This window comes from Coregonus lavaretus, assembly GCF_964263955.1.
Source record: "Coregonus lavaretus genome assembly, contig: HAP1_SCAFFOLD_1310, whole genome shotgun sequence".
NCBI lineage: Eukaryota > Metazoa > Chordata > Actinopteri > Salmoniformes > Salmonidae > Coregonus > Coregonus lavaretus.
Window position 1 is genome coordinate 122501 of NW_028161536.1, and position 12771 is coordinate 135271.

General features: G+C 43.0%; 2 protein-coding genes across 2 annotated transcripts in view; one reads left to right on the plus strand and one right to left on the minus strand.

The window, feature by feature from the left end:
• LOC311120444 (progesterone-induced-blocking factor 1-like) overlaps positions 1–4461 on the minus strand; it is a gene marked incomplete at both ends in the record, with an annotated part of 92783 nt that extends 88322 nt beyond the window's left edge. Inside the window, 3 exons of the mRNA XM_084195035.1 lie at positions 1–40; positions 285–385; positions 4204–4461. The exon at positions 1–40 is cut by the window's left edge and continues 159 nt beyond it. Of these exons, the coding sequence (XP_084051161.1) occupies positions 1–40; positions 285–385; positions 4204–4461 (399 nt within the window). The remainder of the gene's footprint in view (positions 41–284; positions 386–4203) is intronic.
• Positions 4462–8801: 4340 nt separating this feature from the next.
• LOC311120445 (tRNA methyltransferase 10 homolog C-like) lies at positions 8802–11646 on the plus strand. The gene has a single exon (XM_084195036.1). It carries the CDS (start codon positions 9085–9087, stop codon positions 11056–11058), a length of 1974 nt encoding a protein of 657 aa, XP_084051162.1. The 5' UTR covers positions 8802–9084; the 3' UTR covers positions 11059–11646.
• Positions 11647–12771: the final 1125 nt, after the last annotated feature.

Consider the following 12771-nt stretch of genomic DNA (forward strand, 5'->3'; position numbering starts at 1 on the left):
GATCCCGTCCATTTCCTGCTTCCTCAGAGCCTGTTGCTTCCTACAGGACAGACAGAGAACCAAACTGACTTGAGGCTAATATAAAAAGGAGTGCTCCTTCCATGGCTGCTTGGAGGAACATCTCCCAATCCTTTAGAGTCTGGCTTCAGCAAGGCGATCATGTGTTGACCTACGACCATTACGACTGATCAGAGGGAATCTATAAAAATCAGCCATATTATTATGGCTAATGCTAAGGCTAAGGCTAAGGCTAAGGTAAGTCATGGCCTCAGCTCTGTTTGTACCTGCTCTCATCCTGGGTGAGTTGCAGCTGGCTGTCCAGTCTCAGGACCAGGATCTGTTTCTGGTGCAGGGCATCATTCAGCCTCTCCTCCAGCTCCTCCGTCTGGGAAGGAGAAGAGAGCACAGTCCATGAAAACCATTAGAGTGGCACACAGGTGTGTCCCGAATGGACCCCTTTTATCTTTCCTATATAGGGCACTACTTTAGCTAGGCAGGGAAAACCCATTTTGGTAAGATAACTACCCGTATTTTCCGCACTATAAGGCGCACTTAAAAGCCTTACATTTTCTCAAAAAACGACAGTGCGCCTTATAATCCGGAGCGCTTTATATATGGATCAATTGGTTAATTGGTTGATCCATACTGGTTGTACACGGCGCTCAAGGCGCTCTGTCAAAATGCTTCAGTATGAAAAACCAATAAAAACAATTTAATAATAATGAAATGTTTCAGTACGACTTTTGATATTCCCGTGAACCGCACTGTGGAGAAAACGGGGACCAGTACGGTGTCTGTACGCACCACAGGGGAATGAGAAGTCATCCTTCACTGTGGAAGACCTTGCCAAAAGAAAACTTTCCAGCCGGCGTCGTCATCAAAGCTAGCCCGAAGGGATGGATGGATGAGGAAAAGATGAGTGAGTGGCTGAGAGAAATTTTACGTCTTAGAGACCGGGTGGCTTTTTCCCACACAGCTCCGTCCCTATTGATCTACGACTCCATGCGCGCCCATATCACCGATGCTGTCAAAAAAACAAAGTGAAGCAAACTCATTCGGAGCTTGCCGTCATTTCCGGGTGGATTAACTAAAGAACTCCAGCCGCTAGATATTGGTGTCAACAGGGCGTTCAAAGCTAGACTGCGAGCTGCGTGGGAGCAGTGGATGACAGAAGGCGAACACATGTTCACCAAGACGAGGAGACAGCGACGGGCGACCTACGCCACTATCTGCCAATGGATCGTGGATGCCTGGGCTGATATATCGGTCTCAACTGTGGTCCAAGCTTTTCACGAAGGCAGGAATAATCTCTGAACTGCCAGGCAACAGCAGCGACACTGACTGGGATAATGACGAGAGGGAGCCGGGCAGGTTGGATGCCGTAGTCGCCCAACTGTTCAATTCGGACACTGAAGAATGAAGAATTCGAGGGATTCGTGGACGGGGAATGAGCTGAAAAAGTGAGCTTTACGTGTTATGCGTCAACTGAACAATGTTGAGTTATGCACTAACGTTTGATTTAGTGGTATCAGACTGTTTCTTTTACTACGTGTATACTGAATCGGGGAAAAGTTCCCCTCCACGTTTGGGAGAAGAATGAGCAAGGCTGGGAGATATTGTTAATATGCACATTAACGTTTGAACAACATTACCATGGGAGTGAACGGAGTTGTCAGAACGCTTAATAAAGTTTGACTTTATCTGACTGTTTTTGTTGACATTCCCTTTAGCACAGCTCCATCTAGTGGATGCATAACGCAACCCCAGTCAATTCGTTTGACTGCAGTATCTTCTATTCTATGCGCCTTATAATCCGGTGCGCCCTATATATGAAAACAGTTCTAAAATAGGCCATTCATTGAAGGTGCGCCTTATTATCCGGTGCGCCTTATAGTGCTGAAAATACGGTAATGCAAATTATACTGGGTCTGGAAAATGTATATAGGTTCAGAACTTTTGTGAAACAGCACAGTTAAAAATATATGCCAAATAGAAATGAAAAGCGGATAGTGTTCAGCGATAGATGGGAGGGGTTGAGGGGAGCTGAAGGATGGGATTAAAAACATATATAAGAGTGTGCAAAGCTGTCATCAAGGCAAACGGTGGCTATTTGAAGAATCTCAAATATAAAATATATTTTGATTTGTTTAACACTTTTTTGGTTACTACATGATTCCATATGTGTTATTTCATAGTTTTGATGTCTTCACTATTATTCTACAATGTAGAAAATAGTAAAAATAAAGAAAAAACCTTGAATGAGTAGGTGTGTCCAAACTTTTGACTGGTACTGTGAATGTGTGTGTATATATATGGGGGATTGGAAATGCAGACAATTACATTGATGGAAGCTACAATCTACCCGCAATCTTGAAGCTGATCTACATTTTTTTTTTTAAAGGTGTGGATATATATATATATATATATATATATATATATCTTCTTTATTTATTTAGGCAGTATATATAAAAAAATCAAATGTTGAAAGTTCCATTTAGATTCCTAAAACGTAAGTTGAAAATGATGGTCGCTGCTTCCTGTTGACAAGACATATTGATAAATAGACCAATTTCAAAACACAGTTTTAAAGTGTTCAAACCAATATGAAGAAACAGGTTGGGATATATTGAAAACCTAAACATAACATTTACTATCTACACATACATGTGCAACAACAGTAATCTTATTACCTGTATTGTTTTTACCAGCACCTTATAAACTGCACAAACCAAACACCAAGCTGTTTAGTCAAGTGGTAATAAATCACTCACCAACTAGGGGGAGCTACGGGCTGTTGAAACTACCACACCTCAAAAACCACATGGAAACTGGATATATTTTTACATCACTGGTTCGAGGACAACCTTCAGAACAGTCAGCTACACTTTGGAATGTTGCGTTTTGATACGGGGGGGGGGGGGGGTCACCAAAACCTAAAGAGAAACGCTACACTGTTTTGTCAATCGCTCCTATCGATTATCACATTGTCCGGTTTGGCTGAAATATGGCGTTTTCTTTTTTCTTTTACTTCATTTTATGTGACGTGGGAGCTTCAGTCTGTCCACTCTCGTCTCAACTCACGTTGACGTTGAGTTTAAAATTGGCTATGCGACCCCCCAGTGCATATGACGAAATCAACAGTACAAAACCAAAGATATTGATCTGTTTTAAGAAATTGATGCGCTGTCATCGCGTTGACACTCAACTTTTATACTAACATCACCAATCTGAAGTAAAAAGGATGTGTAATCTCCCCCCCCCTCCCCCACCCCCATTAACATGTGGTCAAAATGTCAGCTTGTATAATGTATTAACACCTACTGTCCATTTCATGGAAAGTAGCGTAATACACATTAATTAGATATGGCAAAATAATTCAATATCTTAATTTAGGATGATCGTAAATTAAGATAACTCAGATTAAATCCCATATTTCTCACTAATTTGACCATTTAGAGAGCAGTCTCTCCAGACCAGGGTTTCCCAAACACGGTCCCGGGGCCCTAGCACTACACAGCCCATTCCAAATAGCCAACTCATCATCAAGCTTTGATTACTTTTCCCCCCCACTCGGGGCGCCCCTTCCAGCATGGGGAACACCCCCTTATTTCCTGCAATTCTACACATCTTGTCATGGGGGGTGCAAAGAACATTTTGCAGTTTCAAAGCTAATTTTCTTGCAATTCTATACATTTTGCCAAGTCTAATGTGTATTCATGCGATATTTGAGTGACTAAAAAATGACAACAATATCTATGGGCTAAAAAAAGTAAATTAAAAAACGTTAACTGACATGGGCTAGTTGATCTGGACATTTTTGACAAGATAAAATAGCTCTCTAAGGTCTGCAATGACTAACATGACAAGAGGAACTGATGATACACTACCCAATTTAGAAATTCAACTTTTACAACTTTCAAGGGTAAATTTAAAGCTGGACTGAGATATTTGTTGTTGGGTTTTTTTGGGGGGGGGAAGACCGCCGCTGCCAACCTCTCGCCCCACAGTTTGGGAACCACTGCGCTAGACTAGTGTCCATGGGGTCTGTGCAGCAAATCACATTTTATTTGTCACATGCTTCGTCGACAACAGGTGTAGACTAACAGTGAAATGCTTACTTACGGCTCCTTTTCCAACAATGCAAAGTTAAAGATAACATTAAAAACATAGCTAGAACATATTTGAGATCCTAGCTCTAACTACCTTAGTCAAGTGGTCCACTTTCATGTTATCTATGATGAGGTTTTTCTGCGACATCTCTATTTTCAACAGCTGAATGTTGTGCAGTAGCTCTTTCCTTTCGATGAGCTGCCGAGTGACTTTCTGGGCCCCGGTCCCGTCTCGTTCGTCCGACGATGAGATGTCTTCGGTGGGCACCGTGGTCTCCAGACTGAATTCTTCCGACTCCTCTAGCGAGCTGGAGATGTTCACCGACGGGTTTTTCTGCTTCTTCGGAGGCATCTTGTAGCTTGATAAGTACCTCGGTTTTTGTCAAGCAAGTAAGGGATCTGCTTTTGCCAGATAACTAACGTTACTAGCATACAACTTTAGTATTACCGAAGATTAAGGATTAGCGAACTCAAAGAGTTCAAGGACATCAAGGCGTTAGCCTAGCTGACATTAGCTAGCTAGTTGCATGATTGGACTAGCTAGTTAACGTCGACTGTTGCACCATATATACTGGTAACTAACTCCTTATATATGTGGTTGCACTAACTGTTAGCTACAGTGCTATAGTACATAACATAGTTAGCTAGCTAACGTCGACTGTTGCACCATATATACTGGTAACTAGCTCCTTATCTGTGGTTGCACTAACTGTTAGCTACAGTGCTATAGTACATAACATAGTTAGCAAGCTACTTTTGGTTAAAGTTCACTGTCCAACAGGTAGCTTCCTATCTAGCTAGCTAATTCCGTACAAATTATTCATTTTTTGTAATATCCATCAATTCAATGGGGTTTAGCATTTACCACTTCTATTCGCGAACTAAAATGTAAATGTCAACAACCCAAAATGTTTGGTGGTCGCTGTTTTCCTAATTTCAACGGTCCCGCTCCGAAACCCATAGAAACCGCCACCAGCAGATCACAACAAACAAACGGAAGTGACATCAGAGTCACGTACATCTTTTTGCGACCGCATCTTCTTCTTCGAGGTTTTATTGGCGGACTACATCCAAATATGGTGTATTGCAACCACCTACTGGGTGGGGTGAAAACAGAAACTTTAACCACTAAAAATATAATAATAATAATACAAAAAAACTAAATATGAATCAACCCTAATCAGGCTCTGGGGCCCAAGAGGTTGGTACCGCACTAGACACTACTCCGTGTAGCTCTTCAGATGTTAAATATTTTAATCCCAGAAATAGTTAAGCTGCATTAACAATGATATCGATCTTTCTGGACTTACTTTCAACTTGTGCAGTTCCGTTTACCACCATTGCTATAAATGACACAAATCCCACCTACTTCACATTAAGGATTTCTGGGTCCTGCTGTTGATTCTCAGGCTGTGGTGTAGGCAGACCGTTCTTCACTACCGCCGGACCTTCAAATATACTCACTCTTTCCACCCTTTTGAAAGCCTCCGCATAGGAGACTCTCAACTGCCCTGATTTTAGCAACCTCGGTTTCTTTCACCCTAGTCGGGCACTCCAATGATTGCGCTTCATGCTCCCCATCACAGTTGCAACGTGTTGCTCCTTGTCTATTGTCTTCTAATAGACATTTAACGTCACCTTCATAGCGGTCTTTCCCTCACATCCCACATCCCGGCTTCTCTGTCTGCAGACACTTCTTACATGTCCAAACATTTTACAGAAAGAACATTGCAAAGGCCTATTTACAAAAGCTCTAACAGTAGACATATCCCAGTTGCACTCGAGTTGGGAGAGACTCCCCGTCAAAAAAAACACTAGAACAGACAAACTTCTTCTTCTTCTTGCCATTAACCATACGATTCATTCTACAGACATCGACCACTCCTGGAATTTCCTTCAATAAAGCAAATGTCAACAACATCCTCCGAGACTCCAGAAATTACTCCCTTGACAGGTGCCCTGCTCCGTAGCTCAAAGCATGATACATTATATCCATCAACTTGTTTGATATCCAACAGACATTTCTTCTGTTCCTCAGAAACTTTACCCAATGCTTTTTCCATCATTTTGGATGTTTTGAACGGGGTTCCACAAGTCAGGCATATGCCTCTCTTTCAAATCAAATCAAATCACATTTTATTGGTCACATTACACATATTTTATTTATAATTTTTATTATTGCAACAATAATACCAATATTACACATCAATACAGGGACATTCCTGTGAATACAATACATTTAGATGTGACAAGGCAATGAGACATTAACATACATTCAGATAAATTATTTCTAATAATTTGTCCAACTTTTTAAGTTACACAAGTTTGAGGGATTTATTAAATTGTAACAGTTCAATGAAAGAAACTACAAAATAAATAATTTCCCCCATCCCATCCCATTTGCGTTTGTGAATATAATATTTGGCCAAGAGAATAGCCTAATAATGTTAATTAAATAGTTATGATCGGAATTACAAGGATACGCATAATGCCATTTAACATCATCAAAGGTAAACATAGGTAATTTTTTAAAGATTTTATACACAACCATTAATGAATTTCAATCCATAGTTTACTAGAATGGCGGCATGAAAAAAATAAATGCTCTATAGATTCTGAATCAGAGGAGCAAAAAACACAAGGCGTTTTGTCAAAATTGAACCTTTTGTGCAAGAAATCTTGAACAGGTAGTCGCTTTTGACCATAGCATTGGTTGGTCTCTTCCATAGCAAAATATTTGAATTATAATCCATATTTAGCAGATGTTATTGCGTGTGGAGCGAAATGCTTGTGTTCCTAGCTCCAACGGTGCAGTAGTATCTAACAATTCACAACAATACACACACATCTAAAAGTAAAATAATGGAATTAAGAAATCTATAAATAATAGCACGAGCAATGTCGGAGTGGCATTGACTAAATACAGTAGAATAGAATGCAGTATATACATATGAGATGAGTAAAACAGTATGTAAACATTATTAAAGTGACTAGTGTTCCATTATTACGGTGACCAGTGATTCCAAGTCTATGTACATAAGGCAGCAGCCTCTAAGGTGCAGGGTTGAGTAACCGGGAGGTAGCCGGCTAGTGACAGTGACTAAGTTCAGGGCAGGGTACTGGGTGGAGGCCAGCTAGTGATGGCTATTTAACAGTCTGATGGCCTTGAGAGAGAAGCTGTTTTTCAGTCTCTCGGTCCCAGCTTTGACGCACCTGTAAAAAATAAATAAATAACGGTATTCCTACCAGATACAATGGGTTATTATCAGAACTATATGTATTATTTCCCACAACAATTTTACTTATTTTTTCATTCTTCTGGACCGAAACCCATTCGTATTTATTTCCACCGCCATGTGTTTCAACCTCCATATCCACCATCCTTCCTCCTGGCCAACTATGAGCTCTCTACACCGATCTGTCCCTTATCAAGGTGTCTCGCCGTCTCTGGTTTTTCCGTAGGAGGACCAACGATGTATATAAACAAACCATAAATCTATATAAACCCTGGAATGATTCTTCTATGTATTGGCCATTGAGAGCCTTTGAAGCCTCCGGTCGGCCATATTGCCACTCCCCAGTAGACGCAGTCTTCCATTGGAATGAATGTAATTCTACAGTATTTAAATTAAAGATTGTACCATCTAAAACGCTGTGAAATATATTTTCCATAACCAATAATAATAATAATATGCCATTTAGCAGATGCTTAAAAGCGACTTACAGTCATGCGTGCATACATTTTTGTGTATGGGTGGTCCCGGGGCTCAAACCCACTACCTTGGCGTTTCAAGCGCTGTGCTCTACCAGTTGAGCTACAGAGGACCACCAACATTTTTTTTATTTTCAGCTGTTTGAAGCTGGTTTACAAAACCTAAAGTAAAAGTAAAATTTACGGGAAGCATAGAAATAGCACACATAGAACAGATCTACTGCTTCTTAGACTTGCTTTCAATGAGAATGACAGATCTATTATACACATTTCTATGTGAATTTGGTGAGGAAGCCCCAAAAAAAGTTACATATTGCAGCTTTAAATGTTTCAAGGACAAAATGACATGTATTTAAGTATTTTGTTGTTGTAGTGGAGACAATAACATTAGTAATCTAAGAAAATTATACTTTAAGGAAAATGTTCTTATACATTTTTTCATTTTATGTTTAGCTCACATAATATAATTTAAAAGTATGCATCAAGGTGTCTGTCATAGAATACACGTGGCAAAAAAACCAATGTAGAATATTTAGCTAGCAGCCTCCATGGAAATTCGCTATTACTTGTGCTAATTTTGTTAGCATTCTGATGATAGACGCCCAATGGGCTTTTTAGTGTTTTTTGGAGCCCCCTTTCTGTAGCTTCTAAAATATTTGTTACAACGGTGGGGGAGTGTCAAGATGGAGGCACGGTGGCTTCAACACAGCCCCCTTGTCGGTCACCTAGTGGATATATTAACTATTGAGTTGGACGCAGGTGAAGTTTAAACTCAGTTGGTAGTTTAGGGTAATTTCCAGCTTCAAATTGTCTCTTGCATTAAACGTTGTTTACTATTTATTGACGTAGGAAAATAACATATTTTTGTAAGATTGGTGAAATGTCTTCTGGACAAATTGTTAGTCTCAGACCGTTAATCCCGGAACAAATATTTTTGCACTTGCATCAGCACGACTGAATAATGGCGTTGCACACGTTTCTAACGTGACCTTTCGATATTCTTCGATAAGCATGGATGGTAAATTGAATTCAGACTGACGCAAATGTAAGACATTTAATGGAATACTACCACGATTATATGATCTATTCTGTCCTTGTTGAGAGTGGACCTTAATTGCAGTTTGTATGATTTTTTTGTGTGATTATGGAACACAATCGCTTCCTATCATGTCTGCACGTCTACCTGTATTCCCTCCTCTCCTGATGGACAGTTCTGGGACTTTAATATAACGACGTGAATGTCAACATCTTGACCCCATACGCATGTATCATCAAACCATTGAAATGATGAGGTTTCTGACCCCACCGCTTTTGAACGAGCTGCGGCGGCGTATCCCGCTGCTACCACTCACCTGCCCTCTCCCACCCCACCACTCTGCACGCCTAAGCCGTCCTCTCTATACCGGGGCCACACTAAGAAAAGATGTACCCCTCCCTCAGCCTAAAGCAGAGCAGACTGAAGAGAAACTGGACCTGGACATATGGAAGTCTGTGATGAAGCTTCAGGTCCCAGCGCCGGAGGAGGAGAAACTGGGAGGTGTGGAGGAGGGAGGTGGTGGTGGTGCTGCTTTTTCAGGACCAGGAGGAGGTGTAGCAGCAGGAGGTGTAGCAGGGCAGGAGGAGATTTCCTCCCCGCAGGAGGCCACCAGAGAGCTGGTAGTGATGTGGCGTCAGGCTGGGAAGCTGGTGCCAGAGAGCATGACTGACGAGGAGCTGGGGATCCTGGCGGAGCTCCAAACCAAGTCCTCCAAGAAGAAGTACCTGAAATACCTGGCCATCAAGGAGGGCCACAAGAAGAGCCGCAAGGAGAAGCAGGAGAAGAGGAAGGGAGAGAGGAGTGAGAGGTTTCTGGAGGATGATAGGATCAGGCCCGGTGGTCTGAGAGGAGAGGAAGGGGAACTGAAGAACACCTTCCTACTCCAGTTCTGGGGTCGTTCCCTGGATAAGCTGCTGGGGTGGAGGTCGGCCCAGGCCATGGTGTTCGGCCAGCCACTGGTGTTTGACATGTCCTACGAACAGCAGATGACGCGTCGGGAGGTGGAGAACACCGTGTCCCAGCTGATGGAGGTGGAGGGGTGGAACCGCAGAGCCCCGGAACCCTTCCACCTCCACTTCTGTAACTTGCAGCCCGACGGGGGCTACCGCAGGGAGCTGGTGAAACGGTACGGCGCCGAGGCCTGGGAGCGCCTCCTCATCACCTCCACAGAGCAGCGCCACGTGGACCTGTTCCCCCGGGACGACCTGGTCTACCTGACGGCTGACTCCCCCAACGTCCTCCGTACCTTCGACAACTCCAAGGTCTACATCGTGGGCTCCATGGTGGACCGCTCCATCCAATCGGGGCTGTCCCTGGCCAACGCCAAGCGTCTGAAGCTGAATACGGCCCGTCTGCCGCTGGATGACTTCCTCCAATGGGAGACGGGGGCCAAGAACCTGACTCTGGATCAGATGATACGCATCCTGCTGACGCTGAAGGGGACGGGGAGGTGGGAGGAGGCGTTGGAGTACGTACCCAAGAGGAAACATGATGGATTCTACCAGGAGAGAGACAGGGGCTCAGATAGGGCCAGGGGATTTAGTGGGAGAACCAGAGACACAGGGTTCAGAGCTGGGGACAGAACCAGAGACACAGGGTTCAGAGCTGGGGACAGAACCAGAGACACAGGGTTCAGAGCTGGGGACAGAGACAGAGACACAGGGTTCAGAGCTGAGGACAGAGACAGAGACACAGGGTTCAGAGCTGGGGACAGAGACAGAGACACAGGGTTCAGAGCTGGGGACAGAACCAGAGACACAGGGTTCAGAGCTGGGGACAGAACCAGAGACACAGGGTTCAGAGCTGGCGACAGAGACAGAGACACAGGGTTCAGAGCTGGGGACAGAGACAGTATGGAGGAGTGGAGACAGAAACAGATGAATGGTGTGGTCCGAGAGAGAGGCTCCACTGCTAGACATAAGGACAGTGTATTCAGTAGTAGAGACAGGGACATCAGGACTGGGGACAGAGACAGTATGGAGGAGTGGAGACAGAAACAGATGAATGGTGTGGTCCGAGAGAGAGGCTCCACTGCTAGACATAAGGACAGTGTATTCAGTAGTAGAGACAGGGTAGCAGGACCTACAGGGGAAGCAGAGACCACACAGACCAGCACCAGGGTACGGACCTCACTGAAAAGCAAGATGGAGGATCGCAACAGTACAGCCAAGAGCGGGAAGAAATGGCGGGAGGAAGAGTAGCCTTATCAACCAAAGATACCGAGACATTTTTCCTCTGAATGTGGTTCTGTTTCACCGTGTTGGTGTAAATCAGGGTTCTTCAATTCCGGTCCTGGAGGGGGCCGAAACACCTCTGTTTTTCATCCTCTCCTTCTAATCAGGGGCTAATTCAGACCTGGGACACCAGGTGAGTGCAATTAACTACCAGGTAGAAATAAAAAAAAACAGAAGTGTTTCGGCCCTCCAGGACCGGAATTGAAGAACCCTGGTGTAAATGGATGTGGTTCAGAGATGAACTGATGATGAGAAGCCCTGGTGTAAATGGATGTGGTTCAGAGATGAACTGATGATGGGAAGCCCTGGTGTAAATGGATGTGGTTCAGAGATGAACTGATGATGAGAAGCCCTGGTGTAAATGGATGTGGTTCAGAGATGAACTGATGATGAGAAGCCCTTGTAAATGCCTTGAACATAAACAAGTTGATAGCAACTCAGTGAGACTGTTGATTATTTGGAATCTTTGGCGTGTGCTACTGAGTGTCAATGGACACTGAACAAAAATATAAACGCAACATGTAAAGTGTTGGTCCCATGTTTCATGAGCTGAAATTAAAAATCCTGAAATTTTCCATACGCACAAAAAGCTTATTTCTCTCAAATCTTTGCACACATTTGTTTACATCCCTGTTAGTGAGCATTTCGCTGTTGCCAAGATAATCCATCCACCTGACAGGTGTGGCATATCAAGAAGCTGATTAAACAGCATGATCATTACACAGGTGCACCTTGTGCTGGGGACAATAAAAGGACACTTTAAAATGTGCAGTGTTGTCACACCACACAATGCCACAGATGTATCAAGTTTTGAGGGAGCGTGCAATTAGCATGCTGACTGCAGGAATGTTTACCAGAGCTGTTGCCAGAGAATTGAATGTTAATTTCTCTACCATAAGCCTCCTCCTACGTTGTTTTAGAGAATTTGGCAGTAAGTCCAACCGGCCTCGCAACTGCAGACCACGTGTAACCACGCCAACCCAGGACCTCCACATCCGGCTTCTTCACCTGTGGGAATGTCTGAGGGGGGTGCTGAGGAGTATTTCTGTCTGTAGTAAAGCCATTTTGTGGGGGGAAACTCTTTCTGATTAGTTGGGCCTGGCTCCCCATTGGCTGGGCCTGTGCCCTCCAAGGCCCAGACATGGCTGCACCCCTGCCCAGTCATTTGAAATCCATAGATTACATTTTACATTTTAGTCATTTAGCAGACGCTCTTATCCAGAGCGATTTACAGTGTGAGTGCATACATGATTAGGGCCTAATTCATTTATTTCAATTGACTGATTTCCTTATAAACTAACACAGTCAAATCTTTGAAATTGTTGCATTTATGTTTTTGTTCAGTATATTTAACTACAAAATGTTAATGTCATTATATTGTCTAGCTGAATTACAGTTTAAGTTAAAAACCATTTACTCCAGAAGAGCAATATTTCCATTCATCCTGTACTCAAGCGTTATGATTTGGACAGATTCTCACTAAAGAAACACACAGTAAATAGTAGATGTAACAAATCTTTAATTTTGGTCTCTGACATGAAGGAATTTAGAAAAATCTTTACATAGAGAAAATGGTCAACAACAAAAAACAATCTTATTTACTTTACATTTTACATTTTTGTCATTTAGCAGACGCTCTTATCCAGAGCGACTTACAGAAGCAATTAGGGTTAAGTGCCT